The sequence below is a fragment of the Carassius gibelio genome, chromosome B5 (assembly GCF_023724105.1).
Source record: "Carassius gibelio isolate Cgi1373 ecotype wild population from Czech Republic chromosome B5, carGib1.2-hapl.c, whole genome shotgun sequence".
NCBI lineage: Eukaryota > Metazoa > Chordata > Actinopteri > Cypriniformes > Cyprinidae > Carassius > Carassius gibelio.
The window spans coordinates 41,682,164-41,706,211 of NC_068400.1; the positions used below are offsets into that span (position 1 = coordinate 41,682,164).

A 24,048-nucleotide genomic window follows, 5' to 3' on the forward strand; every position below is an offset into this window, starting at 1 on the left:
CAAAACTTCTGGCTAGGCGAAAACAGAAACAACAGCAAGAGACACAAAGAACAAACTAAAAAAGGACGAGGAAAGGAAATGACGTAGCATGTGGACAAGAATGCTGACCCATACTTGGAATTTGTGCTCTGCTTTTACCCATCCAGGTGCACACACACAGCAGTAAATAGTGAACAAACACACACACACACACACACACACACACAGAGCAGTGAGCAGCCATTGGCCGGTGCCTTGCATAGAAGGTGGAAGAGAACACCTACAGTCCCTACCGAGACTAGAACCAGCGACCTTTGAGTTACAAGGCTGAATCTCTAACTGCTACGAATGAAGTAACTTGTCTTGAAGAAGAAGAATGGTAGGCTATATTATCAGGGTCTATCTAAAGCTCTAGGTAATTTAAAATTAAGAGAAGTAATTTCAGCTCAAAGTGACAGCTCCTGTGTTTATTAATTTGTTAAGGACCCACTGATTGCTCACTATCCATTTGAAAAGCCACATTTGCACTTGAGGGTAAAATTGCAAGACATTATTCTTCTACAAACTCTCAGAGTTGTAATTCAATTGGCCAATCTCCGTGAAAACATTAGAATGTAATCCAGCAGCTTTCCTCATCATCTATCATATTCCAGCCTTTCATCCCCTCACGCGGTCTGTTGAATATTTATGAGTTTTCGCGACGTCACCGGAGCGCTGAGCAGCGCGTGAAAAGCGGGATGTGAGGGAGGGAGCATGCGGGGAGCGCGAGAGAAGAACGCTGCCATGCAAAGCGTCGTTTGACAGCGTCTTTTTGACTTCCACCTGCGTTCATCTCTTAAGGATTGTGGATTTAATCTAAAATCGCGTTCTACTTCGATGCATCTTTGCTTTAACAGATAGACGGAGTCCCGCGAAGGATGCTGCACACGAAGAATCGTTGTTTGACATGCACTGACATTTAAAATGAGCCTTCTGAACTGTGCACATCTCGTGCTCTTCGACTCCTGAGTGCACAGCGTGATTAAACGCGTGCTTTTAATCGGAGCGGAATCTCCGTAGGCTACTCTGACACATTTCTAAACGTTTGTTATGGGGGTCAACGCAGGAAACCGAGGCGGTGGGATTTGATTGCAACCTCTATAACGTGTTTTCGCTTATATATCGCATATGCATCATCGTTTATGCTCGCTGATCAGCTGTTAGGCTTGTGAAACTGCGGCGCGCGCGGGTTGTTGTGCGTGGTGCTGAAAGGACAGCTCCCTCCACAGCCGATCATATGGATCAATATTAGCGGTCTGACAGTGTCGCTCGCGGGCTTTAATGGCTGTGGCACGCAAGATCAAAACATTGCTGACGGTCAACATTCTGGTGTTCGTCGGGATCATCTTGTTCTCCGTCTACTGCAGGATCCAGGACCGATCCGAAGAGCTCGTGCAGATCGGGAGGCTCTCGGATCAGCGACTGCGAGGCAGGAATGCCAAAGTTACGAACTCCATGGACAGACAGTCCATTCTCAAAAGGCTCGAGCGACTAGAAGATGTGGTCTATAACCAGTTAAATGGTATGTAGGCTTTAATCATCTTTGACGTTCACATGCATTACATAATGCATGACAGATCAGTGTTTTATGGACATTTAGATATAATTTCATCTAGATTTACAATTTGGATTTTACTGGGATTGTCATCCTAATGCTTTAACACATGACAAGCAATAAATGTGAAGAAAAGCAAGATTAGGTGCGTGTAATCCTAATCTGATCAGAATATATCAATCAAACAGATTAAATGTAATGATTGTTAAACGTTATTGATTAAATATAAAGTGCTGTCAGAGAAATTAGAGAAAGGGCAGTATAATAGCAATGCCTGATTGTAACAGTAATGCATTTGTCCTGGGTTTCTAATATGAGGATTTTGTTCTGAAAGTTTTGTTACATCATAAATACAAAGTATGCATTGTCATACAGTTCCACATATGTATTAATTCTTAGAGTCATGTGAATTAATATCAAATTAATGTGCAATTCTGCATGCTTGTTTGAATCCTTATAAACTTGTAGACGTCATTTAATAAGTAGAAGAATTGTTTTTTTTTATCTAGGCTGTTTTTTTACAAGCAAAATATAATGCAAGAAATTGCAGCAGTGAATCATAATTAAAGTAACTAAATGTTGCAATGGTTCTACATTTCCTGAAATGTTTGAGAGACCTTAGGAAGCGCATGGATTTAACATGGAAAATGGAAATTTTGCGTCTTGTCATTCAACAAATTGTCATATTTTTAGCTAATTTTATCAAGTTTTCGGCTGCCAATATGAAAGTCAGATTTGTTTAGTATGTTTTACAATTTTTAAATCCATTCCTTATAATCCCAATGATTTTACCTCAAAATAAGTGCAGTGAATAACCAGACGCTTTTCTCCGGGCCTTAAAATGTGATCTTGCATCCCATGCACTCGTCCTTGCCTTCACCACACATGTGCTCTCTCTCTCTCTCTCTCTCTCTCTCTCTCTCTCTCTCTCTCTCTCTCTCTCTCTCTCTCCTGAGTTCTTTTCTTAGAATATTAGATCCCATTTCTTCAATCATTATGTTCCTGGATCATAGAACAGTTTCATCTGGAAAACATGTGAAGGTCATAGATCACGTGATGTGCTCTCTTTCCTTTAAAAGTCTGTTAGAAGACCTGTTAGCTTTTCTTAGTGCATCTGTTTGATCTGATTGTTATTCTGTAAGACCGGCACCATTTGTGTATGAAGGGGGTCACTCTGTCAGTTTGAATTATCCTTCTTGCATTTGGAAGAAAGCCAAGAGGCACTGCTTCACAAAAAGCTCTCTAATGTGCCCTACTGATTGAGAGGGCTTTCATTCTGCACAAGTGCCACCACATATTTCCCCCGGAGGCTTTTCCACTCTGTAGAATTCATCAGTATGTCACAAATCTTCTTGATGTTGGGGCCGTTATACATTTTATTTTGACACATATTTATCTGATGTGCATAAAACTTGTGCAATAGTGCGAGGCACTCACCAATTGTATGTGGAATTGGTTTTCCCATGAGGTTTTCAAATTTGTGTTTTAATTTTTGCTTCGAATGGTGATTTGAGGTATTTTTTCAGTTGTTTATTGTCCTGAGAATGATTATGATTATGCCAAGGTCCAATAGCATTTCTAGGACACAGCAAGTTTTACAAGAAATCAGTAATTGTTTGGTTGTTGATGGTGCCCTCGTGCATAGAAAGATCATAGCAAATATGCTGTGAATATTTATGTGACCATTACTTTGATGAATAATTTCCCAGAGAACATATAAAACATTATCACACACAATGATTCTGGTTGGAGATGTACAGATGTGTCATCGTTTCCTACCCCCAACATTCATTAAATGAGAATTGTAGTTCACAGCGTGATCATGCACCAATTTTCTTTATTTTCGAGGGGGCATCAGTGGTGGGCCTGGTGAAATAGCAGTTTAACTTGACAGTCAGTGATCACTATGCATTGTATTGCATGCAGTATATACAAGAAGGTGTGACCTGACTGAATGGACAATATTTAGACATGAGTGGATGATCTTTACCACATTGTTTTACACACAAAAAGTAACCTACAGTAATCAATAAATTAAATAAAAAAAATATATATATTTTTTTAAATTACAAGCACATTCCACCTTTGGGCATGGGCATGATGTCTGTGTATACACGCAATTAAAAAAAATATATATATTCTGAGTCATTTAAAAAAAAAAAAAAAATATATATATATATATATATATATATATATATATATATATATATATATATATATGTACATATCAGTAGAATAAGTATTTACTGTGGATTTACAGACAAGTTCATGGCCAGTTTGAATATGTGATGAGTTTGAGTATAGTTGAAAATTTGTTGAAAATGTACTCACCCTCATGCCATCCAAAATGTAAGATGAGTTTATTTCTTCACTGGAACAGATTTGAATAAATGTAGGTTACCAGTGGATCATCTGCACTGAATGGGTGCCATCAGAAAGAGAGACCTAACAGTTGATAAAAACATCACAATAATCCACACAACTCTTATCTGTGCATATTTCTTAGCCGGAAGCAACAATTTGAAGTTAATAGTGTTTTGAAGGATTGTGATGTTTTTATCAGCTCTTTGGACTCTCATTCTGACGGTACCCATTCACTGCAGAGCATCAGTTGGTGAGCAAGTTTCTTCAAATCTGTCCCAATGACGAAATAAATTAATTTACATCTTGGACGGCCAGAGGTTGAGTATATTTTCAACATATTTTCATTTTGGATAAACTATAAAGTTGTATTGTGACATTCTTCATTGTTTAATGAAAAGTGATGGTTGATTGTTCTGTTGGATTGCTTCACCCAACTAAAGTTGTGTAGCTAAAGTGTCTGAGGGAAGTGGAAATGTTACTATAAAACCTGAGTAGTTTGGCAATTACTTAAATAATGCATGCAAAATTGGTTACCTTGAGTCACAGGAGTCAAATTTATTTCCAATGTACAAAGCTACACAGTAGAGTAAACTACAACAGCATAGATTAAGGTAATCAGTGCAGGAAGTGTAATGCCATTTACCATTTGGACAAACTTAACAAGTGCATTTAACAGTAAAAAGCAAAGTGCAAAGAGCCATTCAGGGACAGATAGTGTGTCAACTCTCACACAGTTGTTTAGAAATGCTAGATTATTGTGGAAAGACCCTTTATCTGAATGCTATTAAAAATGCAGAGATATGAGAATATGCAATTAGCCCCCTGATTAGGCAGCAGATCTACCGTGAGCATTACCGCTAAAGTGTGCTTAATTTCTACAGCTGTAGTTCGGTTTATCTGCACAAACACAGTTACAGTCGACTGAACAGATTCCTACCTGGAAAGTTAAGTTAACAGAGAAGACTATATTACCAATCAAACTTTGGGTTAGGATACGATTTTTAAAATGAAGTCTCTTCTGCTCACCAAGACTGCATTTCTTTGATCAAAAATAAAGTAAAAACAGTAATATTGTGAAACATTATTAACGTAAAAATGTTTTTTTCTTCTTCCTTTAACACATTTTCCTTTAATACAGTTCCTCCAGTCTTCAGAGTCACAGCATTCTTCAGAAATCATTGTAATAGTTGATTTGGTGCCTAAGAAATATTTCTTATTATTATCAATGTTGAAAACAGTTGTGCTGCTTAATTTTGTGCAAACTTTTTCTTTTGAACTATCTATTTTTCGAACAGCATTTATTTGACAATATAAGTATTTACATATTTTTGTAAATAAGAATGTGACAATGCAAAAGCTGTTTCACATGTATCCTCGCTGAATAAAAGTATTTATTTATTTAAAAAATTATCCAAAATTGAATGGTTTCCAAATCTTTTGATGCCAAAAATTCCCAAATATGATAAATGCATAAATGTGACATTATGAAGACAGCACATTGTTTGCTAAATTACATAACTGAGTTTAAAAGAGTTTAAATAAAAAAAAAAAAAAGGTTTGAAAATTATGTTTAATTTACTCACTTGCATTTTAACACTGTATGGTTTCAAGAATGAAAATGTGCCATAAAGGTTTAAAAAAAAGATTTTATGAACATCAATTGGGTCCAATATTGTTCCTAACATGTCTTATGTTCTTCATAAAACAGGAAATGACATGAGGTGACTAAATTATGACATAATTGCCATTTCGGTTTAACTTTGGTTTAACTAAAAAAAACAACCTTAGATGGAAAGGCCGTTAGATGAAGCTTCAATGTAGTGTTCAAAGACAAGTTTAGGCAGTATATATGTGGTTTATCACACCATGCAGGAACCCCCTGTAGGGTTGAGGCTGTGTAGGTGTCCTGTTTGTCATGCATCTATAAAAAGTACAACCGCCCCGACATTGTTCTGATATAGTGTGCTGGTGCTATAGATAATGTAATTTCTCTGGCTCTAGTCATTTAGAGGAATAAATGAGATTCAGTGGAAGAAATGAAAATATCTATAATTGCTCCCAATGTAACACATAATTTGGTACTGTACTGAAATACATGAAAAAAAAATATTTGTATGTTCCAACTCTATGTCTTACTTTATGGTTATAAATCTGGCTTCGAGTAGGTATTTCACTACCATTGATGCTTTATGGCCCAGTACATTTTAGTGTCTGATGCATTCACAGTGGACTCTAAGGGGACTGTCCAATCCTGTCATTCATTCCCCTTAACCGCATTTTCCTCATGAATATTTATGCTGCACTAGCATCAGTTTTGACACGCATTTTTATATTCATTCAGCCCCTAAATCACCTCAGGAAGGAGTATCTCTTACCCCACGATTCACAGAGGGTCAGTAAGAACATTTATTTTATTTTCAAATCATGTTACATAATTTAAAGCAGTCCTGAGTGAAGTGAGGCAGAGCACTTTACGAGAAAGTAGGGGGTAAACATGACTAGTAGGATCACGGCTAGATCAGAAACGGATGACTGAAAGACCTTCACAAACACAGAGAGGATTAAACCGCATCGGTCGAGGCAGTGGCTGAAGGGGTCGTGACCTCTGTCGGTTGTTTATAGTGCACTGTTCACAAACAATGTGCATGGTTCATTTTTCCAATGTTTCCTAGTTCCCAGATTTAAAGTTAAACTCTCGACTTAGAGTAGTCTTATGAGCTGTAAAACAGTGACCTCTAAGTTCCTCTGGGCTTGGATCTGTACTTCGGCTTTCAGGACGGTAATAGCTTATCATGAGTGAAGTATTCATGTTTAAGAACAAATGCATGGAATGTGCTTCGAAAAGAAAGTGAGCTATCTGAATTGAAGCTATCTGTCAGGAAATTCAAAGCTTTTGCCAAAAGTAGTGTAACAGGATGTGTTCATAAGCCATTTCTCAAAGACAGACTGCCGAGCTGCCTGTTAAAATAATGAGTCTGGAAAGGCCAGTCTATTACTGTAAGAGAGAGAATGTCACAGAGAGAGTTACTCTGTTCCTCTAATCAGAGATCATGAATTTTAGACACACAACCTTCACTTTTTCAGAAATTTTTTTTTCTATATTTTTAGCTGACAAAGTACAAATTTTTTGACCAAAGTGTAAAAGTCAATTTTCTTTATTTTTTACTTTAATAATATGAGCAAATGTGTTTTTATTGACTGCATGACACAGAAAGGAAGGGAACAAAATTGCAACTCCAGTGCTGACGTATTATTATTATTATTATTATTATTATTATTATTATTATTATCATTATTATTATTATTATTATTATTATTATTATTATTATTATTATTATTATTATTATTATTATTATTATTGAAACAGAAAATTGGGTCAGGGGTTTCTTTAATTAACATATGATGCATGGATTAATATTTTTTTATATATATACTATATTTCTAAGGGCAAACCAAATTATCATTTTTTTTACTCTATTTATTTTTTTTTTAACACATAAGAAGGCTATACATTTTATATATGTCCTAAAATTAATAATTATAATTTTTTTCATTATTTTAAATTACTATAATTTTTTATTTTATTTTATTATACTATTGTATTTCTCTTAGGAGTAGTATGCAGATGACCTTAAAGCTAACAGATATTTTAATATTATATCATGGGATCTTTAAGAGGTGTTCTTATCTGTAGTTCAAGTGGACACTTTGAATTGTGATTGTGTGCAGATCTGCGACATCGTTAAACAATGATATTTGGTTGTTGCTTTTTTTAATGAGTGAATTGCATTTCATGATTTGATGTACTGATGTCAATCTTCATGTGGAGCAGAAAATATAGAAAAGTGCTAATGGTTTAGAAGCAGTTAATGATTCATTTCTAGACTACATGTTTATCTCATTTCTGGGGATTTGTTAACTAGAAGCTTCCAGATCACCAGTCTCTATTATGCTCTTTTCATTTGGAGGATGAAATAATGGCAAGAGAACTGTAGATTTTCTTTTAAAGGGAAGAAAACAGAGTAATTGCTTGTCCACAAACAGAGTCTGTTTCCTTTGGTCTTTGTAACTTAATTTCTTCAGCTCACTGTAATCACTGCTGTCTCTTTACAGCCTTCAAAGCATATTATTATCAGCATACACATGCATGCACACGCACATTTACATAGACAGAGATTAAGTAGTGACTTTGAGCTGAACAGAAGGGGGATAAATAATCTCCTTTACCAAATTTATTAGCAGCCACTAAAATAATCTGAGGAAGTCAGTTAGCTAGTTAGTTTGGAGGTTGAAAATCCCTAAATCTACTTTCGTATACTCTTAAAAATAAAGGTTGGAAAAGCTGCAGATTCATAGGTGCTTCCAAGGCATCAATGGTCCAGAAACGCAGAATTCTGAGTCGAAGGATGGCTCCAATTAGAGTCACGTGTTATCTCCAAATTAATGTAATTATGACATGACGTGAACCCCAATTAAACCCACCTGAACCAGAGTTTAGCTCCAGCTCGAATGCACTTGCCAGGAAGTTTGTAGTAGCTGCTTAATTTCGTATTCTGCGTCCTCTGGAGGTTGCATTATACTCGCCGTGTACCTCTCATTTCTGAAAAGAAGCCAATATAAAACGTGCTGTTATGCATAAATTATTGTTATTTAGTGTTCATTTTGTTAACGAAAACTATGATGAAAAATATACAGTATAGTGATGAGCTTTTTTCCCCTTGACTAAAATGAGAAAATTATGTGACGAAAATAAGGTCGATGGATGATAACTGTGACTTTATTAACATGCAATATCATTGACGATAAAAGACAAAACTAAAATGTATTATAAACTTTTAAAAACTTTATAAAAATCTCTTTTTATTTTCGCGAAAAAAAAGGAGACAAAATATTATTGTGGACTGTTGTACTCACCTCTACTATGCCAGCTTTTTTGTGTGCGGTTGCCAGATATCAAGAATTCAAATCCCAAAATCAGAGCTTCTCTGTTTAAACGATTCATTTTCTGCCCAGTGTTTTTTTTTGTTTTGTTTTTTTTTTTTGCGCAGATGCTCGCATTTCATGAAGGAAGATGCGACAATGATCTGAAAACAAAGACAAACAATTAAACTGAAATTTGTTGAATCTGTGTTCTTTCATAAGATCTAGACTACAGTACATTGTTTGCGATTGTGATTGCTGAATAAAAACACTTAATGCTTTAATAGAGAATCATTATCGCAATTTGTAATTTGGCTCTTGTAATATTTTAGTTTGATTTCACATTTTTTATAATATATATAGAGAGAGTACATACACTTTTGATATTAATAAAAAATGCAACCTCAAAATGAGACACAGCAACCACAAACTTCAATGCAAGCTGGTTGGAGTTAAACTCTGCATCAAGAAGAAAGATTGGACATCTTTTGTTTAGAAAACCCAGCCAAGTTGGTTTTCAGCTGGCTTAGTTGGCTGGCCAGCTTTTGACAACTGTCCAAAAACCCTCTAAACCAGTCTTGTTTTTTAGTTACATCATGCGATCATTGGCAAAAACGTTATTTAATAAATTCTCGAACTTTATATTCATGAAAATGATGATGTTGCCCCTCGATATTTTGTGTTGTATTAGCAGTACGCTGCATTAAGTCAGGTTCTCTCTGCCATAGACAGCTGGCTCTTAGGGATTAGTGTCAAAATGCCAGGCCGCTATGTAATAGAATTCCCTCCAAACAGCCAACAGAGGCAGCCTTCGAGACAATGGCACAAACCCTCAGACGCTTACAGAGAGACATTACCATTTCAGCTCCAGCTTGCGAGAAAACCTCATGATCCAAGAACTCAGTCTCCAAGACAAGTCTGCACTCTGGGAGGTCACCGCTGCCAGGAGGAGAGATGCTTTATGTAGATCAGCTGGGACGGAGCCGGTGGTGGTGCAAGTCTGGTTTCTAGGGTTGAGGGTGGGATTGGCTTTAATGTTGCACCAACTGCTGTTTGTAGAAGTGACACAATTTCTGCGTTTGGTTGCAAAGCATGGTTACCCAAGCCACCAGAGCCAAACTATCCAAGCAGACCCTCTCAAAAAACACTCTGTAAGGATTCATATAAATTTGAATGATGTTTGTGAAATGATAACCTAGCAATCAAAGAAGCTCTTTGCATGGAGGACTGGATTTCAACTGTGTAGCCTTTAGAAACATGGACATTCGGAGTAATGATGAGAGGAGTTCATGAAATATCATTAGAAAAATTAAATGTTTTTGTATCAATTTAAACTATTATTACTATATTTTTCAAAATGTATATTTAACTAATTTTGATTTAATTTTAAATAAAGTAATTTTAGCATTTAAACTTATTTGCTTGCCAAGAAAACATTTCAAATTTTCATCTAGTTTAAAAATAAAAAATAAAAAATGATCTAATGCATTTGTAATAAAACAGCATTTTTGTAATATGTTATGTGACGAAAGTGACTTTTATTAGTTTTGATTGCTACTAAAACTTTTCTGAATATTTCACTTCACTGATCACATATTATATATTTTTAATGCATTATTTTGGTTCGTTCTAAACTGCATTTACTGTATGTATTATATTGAGAATACATGTATTACTTATTGATTTTAAAATATGACAAAAAAAAAAGCATAATGATAGATGTTATTATATAAATGTCATGTAGAAACATGGACATTCGGAGTAATGATGAGAGGAATTCATGAAATATCATTAGAAAAATTAAATGTTTTAGTATCATTTAAAATATTATTCTAAATTTTTCAAAATGTTTATTTAACTCATTTTGATTTTTTTTTTAAAATAAAGTAATTTTAGTATTTAAACTAACTTGCTTGCCAAGAAAACATTTCTAGTTTTTATCTAGTCAAATAAAAATGCTAATAAAAAATGATCTAATGTTATTTGTTATAAAACAGCATTTTTGTAATATGTTATGTGACGAAAGTGACTTTTATTAGTTTTGATTTCTACTAAAACTGATCATATATTATATTTTTAATGCATTATTTTGGTTAGTTCTAAACTGCATACTGTATGTATTATATTGAGAATACATTTATTACTTATTGATTTTAAAATATGACAAAAAAAAAAGATTAATGATGTGACTCAGATGTTATTATATAAATGTCTAATAACAATATTGATTAGCTAAAAAATATCTCCCAAGTATTAGATAACTGTATAATATAGAATGTATTTTACAGTCGTGCACATGCTTTGCTTGACATCTTCAAACATGCCACATTTTAATTATTGTTAATAATTTTTAATGCAGATTGATATTTTGTTTATCAAAAAGAGCAAGTAAAATAAAATAAACTGCAAGCTATTTCTGTCGTAGAAACGTGATAAATGTTTTTTGTAATTCAAGGCTTTAAAATGAACATCCTTGGATCATGCACTTATTTCAGAAACGTGCTAGAAATTTTATGTAGTCATTAATAATGCAGTGAAACACATCATTTTGCTCTTTTAAATGTCAAAATGAAACGGCATCTTTAATAAGTCCGTTACACTTGTTTCATCTCTTTTAAAGAGCACAGCAAAGGCTGAAATCCTGGCTTTCAAATAACATGTCAATTATTCCGACCAAAAATATTCAGCAGAAAGAATGATTATTGTAATTAAGAACAGCCATATGGCGCTCACTATCAGATATAATGGATTTATTAGTTTTTGTCATATTCTTTGGGGTGTCAAACTGTACAGCGTTTGATGTGCCGGAAACAACCCCCGCATCAGTCCCATTCTAATTAGCATAGAGAACAGATGAGACGTTTTAGGTGTATTTCCAAAGGGAAAGAAGTCTTACTCTGTACTGACAACCCTTTAAACATAGTTCACTTGCTTTCCACCTCTCCCCCCGGGAGGTCTGTATCAAAGAGGTGACAAAAGGCGAACGTGGTGTCTCGGTGTCCAACATCCAATTATCGCTCTGTACTCTTGTTCAGCAGTTGTTCAACCGTTCTTATGGGATGTCCTGACCTTTGAAGTCAAACCTGTTTTTCCCCACATTGCTTGGCAGGTCTAGCCAAGCCCATGGGTCTGGTGGAGGGTCCTGGAGGTTTGGGAGAGGGCGGTGCTGCGGCCACGCTGGGGGTGGACAGCCGAGAGAGTGAAGGAAGGTATGAGGAGTACGGCTACAACGCCCAGCTGAGTGACCGCATCTCCTTGGACAGGAACATTCCGGACTACAGGCCGAAAAAGTGAGTGTGCTGCAGTGCCTTTAAACAAAGAACATGCCCTTGGAGGTGAGATAAGAATAGACACTGAGCCACAGTGAGCTAAAGGGGTTTGTTCTAGTCTGTCTCACACTACTACGTGAAATTAAATCAAATAAATATGCAATTTAGCTTCTGTCTGATGAATTCTGTCATTATATTATATTATATTATATTATATTATATTATATTATATTATATTATATTATATTATATTATATTATGCATGCATGATCATATGCAGTTTAATTTTTGTTAAAGTTTGAATAATTTTGTTGCATGATGTCATCATTTTTATGAAGTTGATAATATGTTTTTTTATAATTTTATATAGGGTTTATTAATTATTAAGCAATGCTTAATGTTAAGTTGTTGTTTTGTTTTCTATATTATATTATATTATATTATATTATATTATATTATATTATATTATATTATATTATATTATGCATGCATAATCATATGCAGTTTAATTTTTGTTAAAGTTTTAATAATTTTGTTGCATGCTGTCATCATTTTTATTAAGTTGATTATGTGTTTTTTTAATAATTTTATATAGGGTTTATTAATTATTAATCTATGCTTTATGTTAAGTTGTTGTTTTATTTTCTATAATATATGTAATTATATTATATTTTCTGTTTTAATGTAATTTTTTGTTAAAGTGTTAGTCATTTTGAATTGTTGTCATTTTTATTAAGTTTTGTTTTTATGTTTATATAGATTATTTTTGTTATTGATTATTATTTATTATTATCCAATTTTTTATATTCTTTTTATTTCAGTTTCAAGTTTTATGCATCAAGTTAGACAAAATGTTAATATGTTAGTATTATATATATACAATTTAAATATTTTTAATTTTAATAAACTCCCTTTTTTATTTCAAGTAACAACTTTTGTTTTAGTTAAATATAAGTGTGTTCTACAATGAACGTTTAAAGATTTTATCGATACAAAAACGAGATTTTTACCATGTTCAACAGAAAATAGAAACAAAATGAATGTGAATCATGACTGAATTTTAATTTTGGGGTGAACAATTCCAATAATTATTTACAGGAAAATATTAACAAGATATTTGAAAATATTCATGCAGTTCTTTGATATTTTCTGGAGGAAAAATAACATTTGTGATGGTTCGTAACACGCTGTGTCCTTATTTGCTACTTTGATTCGTCGTGCCATAAATGTCATGGCCCTTTAAAACTAACTACACTGCAGGGTTGATTTTCAGACGGCGTTATACAAAGAAAAGGGGTTTATAAATAGCCCAGTGGCTGAATCATTTCCCACATTTTAGCATTACAACGCCCTTCAGGGGAGAATCACATTATTAGAGTCAATAGCCAGCAGTGAAAAAGCATTGCATTAGACAAAGAAAATATTAGCCCACTAGGATAGTGTTAATGGTAATAATGCAGGAACAGTGCAGGGGTGTTTTATATGGCGGGAATCAACCTTAGAAACAGCACTGGAATATTAATGGTCATTCGTAAGAAGTTATATATTTAAAACACAACCCAAAGCACAGATCCAGTGACTGGACGAGATAACATCATCCAGCTTTTCTTTTGAAACTACGCATGGTTTGTTGTGATTAATATTGGTCAACTGCCCAAAAACTAAAGCTGTGACATTTTGTTAGTATCCTGGACTTTTTTTTTAACACTGATGGGTTTAATTTTAGGCCATTGTAGATGATGGAGGTTGTCTTGCTGTTGCTATTCTGAAGCCTCTTGAAGTTGTTGTGATTCAGACTGTGTGTAAATCACGATTCACTGTGTGCATTCATCTTGGCAGTAATGTTTCCGCTTGCATCCCTGATAAACACAATCATTCACGCTCCTGCACACAAACATGTGTTGTCGAAGATATCTCCATGTAACTTGCACAATCCAAGGCATCACAAATCTGACCCTCACGCTGCATGAGGTGGAAGGTCCTGTTATGCAACTATTATATGGAAAGATAATTGCAATGATTTCTTTAATACGTAGGTATAACTGGGTAGAATCATGGTAAATAATTCATGGACTCCTTGTTTGGTAAGAAACATGAAAAATTTAAATAAACATGTCTGCTCACAGTCCTCACTTGTGTGGTGCTAAAATACTTATATTATAGTTGGTAGGATTTTTTTAAAAGATTTTAAAAAGACATCTCTTATGGTTGCATTTATTTGATCAGAAATACAGTAAAACTTTAATGTGAAATGTTCTTAACTGCTTTATGGTTTAATCATTTTAAATGTAATTTATTTCTGTGATGCAAAGCTGAATTTTCAGCATCATTATACTGCAGTCTTCAGTGTCACATGATCAACTGTTTAATATACCGTTTTCTTTTTTTAATATATTTTTTTAATGAAATTAATGCAGAATATTCTTTGTGCCTTTTTGTGTGTGTGTGTGTGTGTGTGTGTGTGTGTGTGTGTGTGGTTGTTGTTGTTTCTAGATTTGCTGATGAATAGAATGTTTAGAATAGAATGCACACTATTTTTTTAAATTGAAATCATTTGTAACAATTCAAATGTCTTTACTGTCACTTTATTATCAATTGAATGATTCCTATCTGAATCAAAGCACTTACTCGCCACAAAAAGATTGAAAAAAGAATAGAAAAATGGAAATACATTTTTCATCTGTGTTGAATTCCACATATTTCCTGAACAGGATGCAACAATCTCTAACATAAAATTATAAATTGCTTTTAGATGTTACTGCACCATAACAAATGATAGTAGATATTTTCAATTGTTAATAAAAAGGTATTTCCATACAAACATTCGGTAGCAAAAACTGTTTTCAATATTAATAATACTAATAAACATATTAGAATGATGCATGCTCTGGTATAATTAAGTATTAGCATCAATATTGCCATTTCAACTGAAGCTGGATTCAGACCACAATAATATCGAACAAGAGGATTGTGCATGCACGGATATTGCAAGACTTATAACAACTCATTGTTGTTGTTGTTTTTTGGGATAAATCATGTTTTTGATACAATCTCAGCAGTCACTTCTGACGCTGATGCACTGGAAGCAGTTGCTGATGTGTTTCTTGGCTAATTGAGGAGTCATTCTCCAAAGGTCTTTGATGTCCAGAAGGGGCAGCGCTTTGATGGCCGTTTCTATTTAATGCACATTTAATTGCAGATCTCCGTAATACCTGCTTCTTCACTCTCTCTGCTCGAAGGCCTAATTGATGTGCTTTCTCAAACAAAGGCAGCATATTTTAATGCAGCCACAAGAAAAGAAGTCTCTTAAAAAGGTCAAGCTAACCTTAGCTCAAAATACTTGACGCAAATTAATTTACCACCAGGCGGAGAAAACAAATCGATAAAACTACATCAAGGAGCCATTTTATTATTGACCCAGGAAAGGATGGAGGAGGAAACTGTATGCAAGGAGATGAGTGAATGAATCGGCATCAGTCAGGTGTTTCGAGTCGGAGTATAAAACAATAGATGGATTGTTTTTTGTGAGCCTTTATGTAGTGGGAATGAGATCAAAAGGGTGTTGAGATCCATCAACACTCCTTCTTGAAGCGATGAGATGTTTTCAGTGGAAACATGGTGTAGTGACAAGCCAAGTTATGATTTTTTTAGCAGAGGTATATGATCGCAATCAGCAAGTTGCTTCAAGAGTGCAAGCAGAACGCAGAGGCAGTGTTAGAGGTTAATGAGAAGTCTTACACAGAGAAATGATTCATGGAGAGGCAGAGACCGAAGAGCAAGAGAGAGATAGGAATACATCTTTATCTAAGTGTCTGTTTCTGTCATGCTTTGTTCCAGGTCAAATTATGATAACTGGACAGCCAGCTTTGGCTCTATTTCACACGGATGAGTCCATCTCTCATCCTGCTACAGCCGTACACATTCAGACTTGAACAATGGCCTAGATTTCAGGAAGTAACTAGAGCAATGGAAGTGTAGCATTACTTATGGTCCTGAATCTAAATGAATAGCTGTGTGGGAAAAGCATCTCTGACATTTGAAATGCACGTACAGATTCTTTTGATTTAATAAGTCAGCTGTAAATGTACATGGATATTAAATTAAATTAATAGCTGTTAGAGGACTTATAATAATCATTTGTGACCCTGGACCACCTAACCAGTCTGAAGGCGCTGGGGTATATTTTTTGCAATAGACAAAAAACTAAACTAAAACTAACTTACTAAATGATATTAAGTAAAGATCATGTTCCATAAAGATATTTAGTGAATTTCCTACCGTAAATATATTAAAACTTAATTTTTTATTGTTAATGTGCATTGCTAAGAACTTCATTTGGACAACCTTAAAGATGATTTTCTCAATATTTAGATTTTTTTTTTCTCCCTCAGATTCCAGTTTTATAACGTATACCGTATTTTTCGGACTATAAGTCGCACCTGAGTCGCATCAGTCCAAAAATACGTCATGACGAGGAAAAAAAACATATATAAGTCGCACTGGACTATAAGTCGCATTTATTTAGAACCAAGAACCAAGAGAAAACATTACCGTCTCCAGCCACGAGAGGGCGCTCTATGTCTTCAGTGTAGACTACAGGAGCACTGAGCAGCATAGAGCGCCCTCTTGCGGCTGTAGATGGTAATGTTTTCTTTTAGTTCATTTCTCTCGGTTCATGTCAAATTAATTTGGATAAATAAGTCGCACCTGACTATAAGTCGCAGGACCAGCCAAACTATGAAAAAAAGTGCCACTTATAGTCCGGAAAATACGGTAGTTGTATCTCAGCCAAATCTTATTTATTCAGCTTTCAGATGATGTATAAATCTTGAAAAATAGGCCCTTATGACTGGTTTTGTGGTCCAGGGTCACATTTTGTATCGTAGTAGAAATTCATTTTATGGAAAAATACTTACAGAAGTCTCTTATGCTCTGGACTAGAGTTATTTAATCAAATACAGTAAGTCTGAATGCATGATTGAATGAATGAATTAGGTATTTATGCAGTATAGTGCTTTACTACTGTACACCAAAGCGGTTACAATCATATGAGGTGGTCTCTCAGACCACATTTAATATAAAATATTACTGCAATTAAAAAAAAAAACTGTTTTCTATTTGAATATATTTTAAAATGTAATTTATTAATGCATTGTGCTGAAGTAATACTCCAAGATAGATTTTAACTTTACTTAGCATGAAATAAATATTTGTTAAATTCAGTCATTTTATTTATTAATTTTTTTTTATAGGGTAATGCTTCTTATATAAAATTATGTTTTTGAATGTTTATGAATATTACTCAGACATCGTCTTGTTTTTCAGTGTTGACGTGACGTAGCATTGTTGTTTTGGCTGTTTCGCCTGAACGCGACAGTGCTTCACTCCTGTGATAACAGGATTTACTAGGATTTATTTGATGTTTTCATGCACATTTGGTGGAAAAATACTGCTGGTGACATCAGTTTTGTATTCATGGTGCTTTGCATGAGCAGTTGAGAAAAAAAAGGGGGGGGATTGGAAAAACAGCAACCTGCTGGGAAGCAAAGAAAAAATGCTTTAATGGCCTGATCAATCAAACCTTCCTAATGGCTGCAGAACCGAAGACTGTTCTAAATAGCTTTGAATGATATTTGCACAGCTGTTACTGTTGAAACTATCATAATATTTTGTTTTTATGCAATGGGTGTTAGCCATAGCTGTATGCTTGCTTTAGCACAGTCTAGCTGATGTAAGTTATATTCCATAAATAGGCTTGCTTTCATTTTGTGCTTCCTTATGGCCTGTTGCACACGATTTTGTCCTAGAATTGATCATTTGGATATATTTAGACTTTTCTTTAGACTGTAGTTTAGATAAAGTGCCTGCTAAATTAGGAAATGTAACTTAAAGTGAAATATTTTAGTTTAATATAGCTGAGATATTGCTATAGTGTTTTTTTTTTTTTCAGGTTTTTTATTTTTGTTCATTTTACTTAGTGCACTCATAGTTTGCATGTACTTTTAAAGATCTAGCTGGGATTTGAAAATGTTTTTTTACACCTACTGTGAATTGTGTTTTGGTAGTGTTGCGTCGTTTCAGGCTGACTGTTCTCCACCTGCAGTTAAAACACTAAACATCACCATTATGACTCACAGAGACTACGGTACGTGGCTCTCTCACGCATGTGAGTGTGTGGGTGCGAGTGTGTACTGTACACATAAGGAAAGCTCTTGCTCCAGATTGGATGAGGGGCTTTTCACTGAGCCATTAAATATTCTGACTGGTAGCAGGAGTCTCAATCAACATTATCCATGTCCAAGAGGCTTGAGAAATGACTTAGCTTAATAAATACATTTTTTAGGCTAGATTGTCTGTATATTTTTATATATTACAAACATTTTTGATGGCCTTATGATGAAACTTTTAAACCCATTCTTGCATAGACTGTTGCACTGAAGCTAGCATTTTATGTAAGGATGTTTTTGTCTTACATCGATTTACACTGGACTTATTCTGCTGATTAAGGTCTTTAGATGTTATGTTACCCAACTATAAAGGACAATTTATAGCTGCTGTAAACAATGTTAGCCTAATAGGAATCTTGCTAACTTCTCTATTTTAGACTATGTCATTGAATTAGACTTCCTCTCATCTCTTCAACCGTGCTCTCCCAATCTCTGTCCTATATTTTGCAGCAAACCCCAGTGTGCACTATCTATGACTGACAGGTAAAGGTATGGCTCTAGGATTTCTGATGGGCTGTAACACACCACAATCAGATCCTTTTTGCTGTTTACAGAGCCTTGGGCTAAAACAGAGACCTAGTGTTTCCTAGTGTTTCAGTGATATCTATCTGATAGGGATTTTATACTTGTTATTCCAAAATAAGACATTACCAAATTCAGGATTCGGGATAAAAAATAATATTTGTGGTAGCATCATAGCATGACTGTGTTAGACTAGGCACAATTACCTTTTCTCCTCAAATTGTTATATAAAATAATTTATGGAGATTATGATGAAGGAAATGTCCATGCATAAATTGCCACAGTCATTATTTTAGTGGACCATTAGTCGTCTGTGATCAGTAATTGTTGTTTTGCAGTGTGACTGAAAAAAGGTCCTCATTATTGGGTAAGGCTGAATGCTATCAGTGTAGTGAATGCTTTACATATACAGAAAGTTTGGCTAATACATAAATAAATACAATAAATGTTCAATTTATGATGGTTACATGTTGCAGGTAATCCGTGAATAACATGGATCGACTATGGATTCATTTGACCCCTAATATAAATATATAAAGGGGTCATAAATATTTGTATGTACGCTTTTATTTTGTATTTTTGTTTATAAAATAAACATGCTATTTGTATCTATTGCATTCAAGAGTTATTTTATTTATTTATTTATTTTTTTGCAACAGGGCTGTAGCACCCTATTCTTTTTGCAAGTGTTTTAATTTTACATTGCAATTTTACATTTGTATTTATTTATTTATTATAATTTTTTTCTTTTTTTTGGATCTTGATTGAAGCACAGCATGCTGGGTCCGATATAAATGGGATATTGAGGCAAAAATGACCATAAAATGACATAAATGTCCTAAAAATTCAAGCTATGGGGCAAAAATATCCAATAATAGGTTTCGGATTTTTATATTTTCCTTTAGTTAAAGCATTATTAAACCAGAACAATTGCCATATTCCCTGAATATCAGCTCCATTGAAAATGTGATACTGCTTTTAGAGAGTAGTTTAAGAAACTAGAAGTTAGTGACTTATATTTCAATCGTGTCTGTTTTTGCACACAGCATATTGATGCACATACATACTTTTATTCTCTTGGTTGTATATAATCTGATTTGTTGAGTATACCTTTTTTTGTGAGCAGACGACTCAATAATGTGATTGCCTAGAGAATTTTAATCTGCTAAATGCCAAACCTAGTCTCTGTAATCGTATTTTATGAAATATAACCTATTCCTGAGCCCTGTAATCCTCAGCCATATTAAAAGAGCTGAGAGTAAGTCCATACGAGCAGGAGCTGAGACCGGCCGAGGGAAGGATTTCACAGTGAGATGTTGATCAAGAACTTATGGCTTCCATATTTAACCAGTCCACATTTACAATGTGCAATAAAGGCAATGTTGGCATGCTTCAATTTTCCCCATAAGAAGACGGGTAAATGTGGGAATGGATATAGGCTTTATAGTGGCTTGTCAGGTTTTGTCTTTACCCAGAATGTAGAAACACATTAAATATTTACACATTTATTAATGGCAAGATTTTAGTTGTCTTGTGCAAATATAAGAACTCCCTAAAACTGAGTCCTAAATCATTCATATGCATTGCATTTAATTTTGAACTGTTTCTTTGCCATTGATGGAATTGTCTGGCTTTCCATGTTTTCATGCTCATCAAATTTAATCAGAATATAAATCAAAACTGTTGGACATTACCAAATTAATTGTTAACCTAGGAATCTGTATAGGACTGTGAATCTTTGGGGTGTCGAGAGATGTGTTTTGGTCATCTCAATCTGGTCTGGATGTAGTCTTTGACAAAAAAAAACCTTTCACAGCTTTTTAGCCAAAATGTATGAAACATGCCTAAATGCACGTGTAGATAAAAATGCATTAAGCTGGAATAAAACTCTCTTCTTTCTTTTGATGTATTGCATGCTCAGACATTTCTGAAAATTATTAAAAATGAATGGCAACTATAAAAAAAAAACATGGTGGGGAAAGTGTTATGTGAAACAGAATATCTAGAGCTTTAGACTTTCTTTTTAAATATTATTTAAACAATAAAATAGTACTATTATTTAATACAAATAAGAATCTAGAGACATACACAATAACACCTCCATAATATACAACAAAAATGATTATGGTCAGCTATGATTTTCCTATTATTAAATGTTCTGACCATAAAGCTGCAAGCTGAGCCACTGTGTCTGTTTTCTGTCCAGGTGTAAGCAGCTGACCTACTCTGATGACCTTCCCCAGATCTCTGTCGTCTTCATCTTTGTGAATGAAGCTCTGTCTGTCATCCTGCGCTCTGTACACAGCGTGGTCAACCATACCCCGGCTCACATGCTCAAAGAAATCATACTGGTGGACGACAACAGTGACAGCGGTGAGGACGCATCGCTTTATGTACTGAAACAAATAAAGCTGTTTCATTTTAACCGGTTTCTCTTGTTGCTCCAGACATAAGAGCCTTGTGTAACGTGAATAAACACAGTAGGCATCCTCGGTTAAACTATGACTAACCTGTTTTGGTATGCTGTAACTGTCTATGTTTTGTCTGAGCAAACAAATATTTCTGTTGCTTGGTTAAGAGACTGCGCTTAAAGACTAACAAAAAGATTGAAAACAAACAGCAAGAGACAAGCACCGCAAGAGTAATCCTTTAGGTGTGTAGTCTTGCACACAGCTCAAGGTTTATACATGATTTTTTCTAAATGAAGTATCGGACTGACTAAAAGTAGTGATGCTTCTAACTGAACATGTTTCATTACTGTGACAGCAGCAGCTCAGCTGTTCTCAAAATAGTTGAGCTTTTTTTTATTTTTGGTGTCACATAAAAATATGTTTTCTGTGTCATGTTGTTTATTGCATACAACCCTGAAACCAAGCAAGGTGGAGCAATAATGAACCATTCTCTCTTCTAGAACCCTCTTCATCACTGTTGGGTTTTGTTCATGTGAGGCTTGGGTTTATGGCTGCAAAGAAGGTGCTCTTCTGTATCATAAAATGATAAATGGGATACAGGCTCGTGGACCTGTAGTGTATTCACTTTAATGATGGTTCTTATTCTGATCACAATCAAACTTTAAGATTTAAGATTCAGATTTTCAGTAGTTCTCTGAGTTCTCAGTTGAATAGAGATTCTGGAAATAGTTGCATTCTGTTTGTAGCCTTTACCAAATAAATTATACAATCAAAAATACCATTACAGTCGAAAACAAGATGTTTATAAGTACATTTGAAGAGTTTATTTGCAAAAACAGATAACCCATTTTTTTATCCTGTTTTTCATTATGTAATCATGTTTTTATTGTGTGTTATTGTGTTAGTTAGCTGTATTTTGTAACCTAATCAAAATAACCCAACTGTAGTTTAAATTGAGATTAATTGGAATGCACAATGAAAAAAATAAATAATTATTTTTGAGAATTATCTGTTTTTGCAACCGAACTCTTAATTTAATATTTTTATTTATTGCTAAATATTATTATTATTATTATTATTATTATTATTATTATTATTATTATTATTATTATTATTATTATTTGTATTAATTATTATTATTATTTTTTTTTAATAAATGGTGTTCTTTTAAACTTTCTATTTATCAGAGCAATCTATGAATATTACTGTATCATAGTTTATACAAATATATTAAGCTGCAAAAATTGTTTTTAACATTGATAATAAAAAACAAAACATTATTAGTATTTGAATACCATATTAGCATATTAGAATAATTTATGAAGATAATTTGACATTGAACACTGAAAAAAAGATATTTTGAATCATAATAATATTTTACAGTATAAAAGTTTTTACTGTATGTTTGATCAAGTAAATGCAGCCTAAATGCAGGATTATTTCAAAAAGTAATTAAATAACAAGCAAAAAAAAGAAAAAGAAAATAAAAATATACGTTTGCAATATATATATATATATATATATATATATATATATATATATATATATATATATATATATATATATATATATATATAAAGAGATACACAGAGAGCAGGAGCAGATGACTGACAGTACTGCTATCTTCCCAATTTGCTGTTATCTCACACGCTCAGCTTCTCTGGATGTGGCGTTTCTAATTTCATATGCTAATTTCCTGCTGATGCTTCAGCTTCTTCCAGCTGACATTAAACTATTAGCATGCAAAGGTTGCCTACTTGACCTTTTCTCTGCGCTGTAGCTTGTCGTCTCCGGTTTAGTGCTCGCACCCAAAAAACGGCTGGAGGTACAGGCCTTCACCACTTGAATAATGAATTGACCTTAGCGAGCGTGTCTCTGTCTCTCGAAGTCTTCAGTCCATTATCAAGACGTTTAATAGAGTCCCATTCTCGTGTGACACTATTCACTGAAGCCAGTAAGGTTTCTGTCTCCTTTTCTGTCCCTCCATCATCCCTGTCTGTTTGGATTAGTCTCAGCTGAATCCTGTTACGCAGGGTAGCATTCATTCTCACCTTGTGAATAATATTAAGGGACATTGCATCTATTTTTCTCATCTCATTAAACACCGAGTGGTATTGTGCCCTTGAAATTCTATTCATTTAGACGTCACTTGTAAACAGATAATAATGGGTTTCAGTCCAAATGAAAAGGAATTTCGGCCCTTTAGATGAGGAGTTTGTTTAATACTTTTCGAGGACGTTCTTTTATTTGAGACTCCAGCTAGTAAATGATTTCTGGCTTGATCCCTAAAAGCAAACTACACAATTAAGCTTCATACGTTAGGCCAAAATTTGTGGATTTAATTAGCATTCGTCCAAAAAATATAATGTTGTCATCATATACTCAACTTCATGTGACACTTTCTTCCTTTAATTCTATGGGACACACATTTATTTATTTCTTGTGGTTGATCCCTGGTTTACTAAAGCCCATTGGCACACACATACACATGCATCCATGAGGGAAATCACTTTCTTTAAGTGCATTAAATGCTGTTCCCGTGCTATATGCATCCTTCACTAGTTATTGCATATGGTTGTATATCAAGCCAGAGCTCTTGATATATGCAGATGAAAAATGATAAGTCCTCTTTGTTGATTAAATAAAGCAAAGCAATCCCTTTGCCATAGCTGATCTATCAAGATCAGCATGCACGTCAAATAGTTTCATAAAGCTCAATTTCGATCTGCAGTGTTCCAGAACTTATTTCTGCTTTTCTATTC

The 24,048-nt window shown here is 34.2% G+C and overlaps 1 protein-coding gene across 1 annotated transcript in view; it reads left to right on the forward strand.

Moving 5' to 3' along the window:
- Window positions 1–724: 724 nt before the first annotated feature.
- Window positions 725–24,048, forward strand: part of LOC127958838 (polypeptide N-acetylgalactosaminyltransferase 9-like) — a 76,626-nt gene continuing 53,302 nt past the window's right edge. Inside the window, exons 1-3 of the mRNA XM_052557849.1 lie at window positions 725–1,540; window positions 11,967–12,147; window positions 21,082–21,248. Of these exons, the coding sequence (XP_052413809.1) occupies window positions 1,300–1,540; window positions 11,967–12,147; window positions 21,082–21,248 (589 nt within the window). The 5' untranslated portion in view covers window positions 725–1,299. The remainder of the gene's footprint in view (window positions 1,541–11,966; window positions 12,148–21,081; window positions 21,249–24,048) is intronic.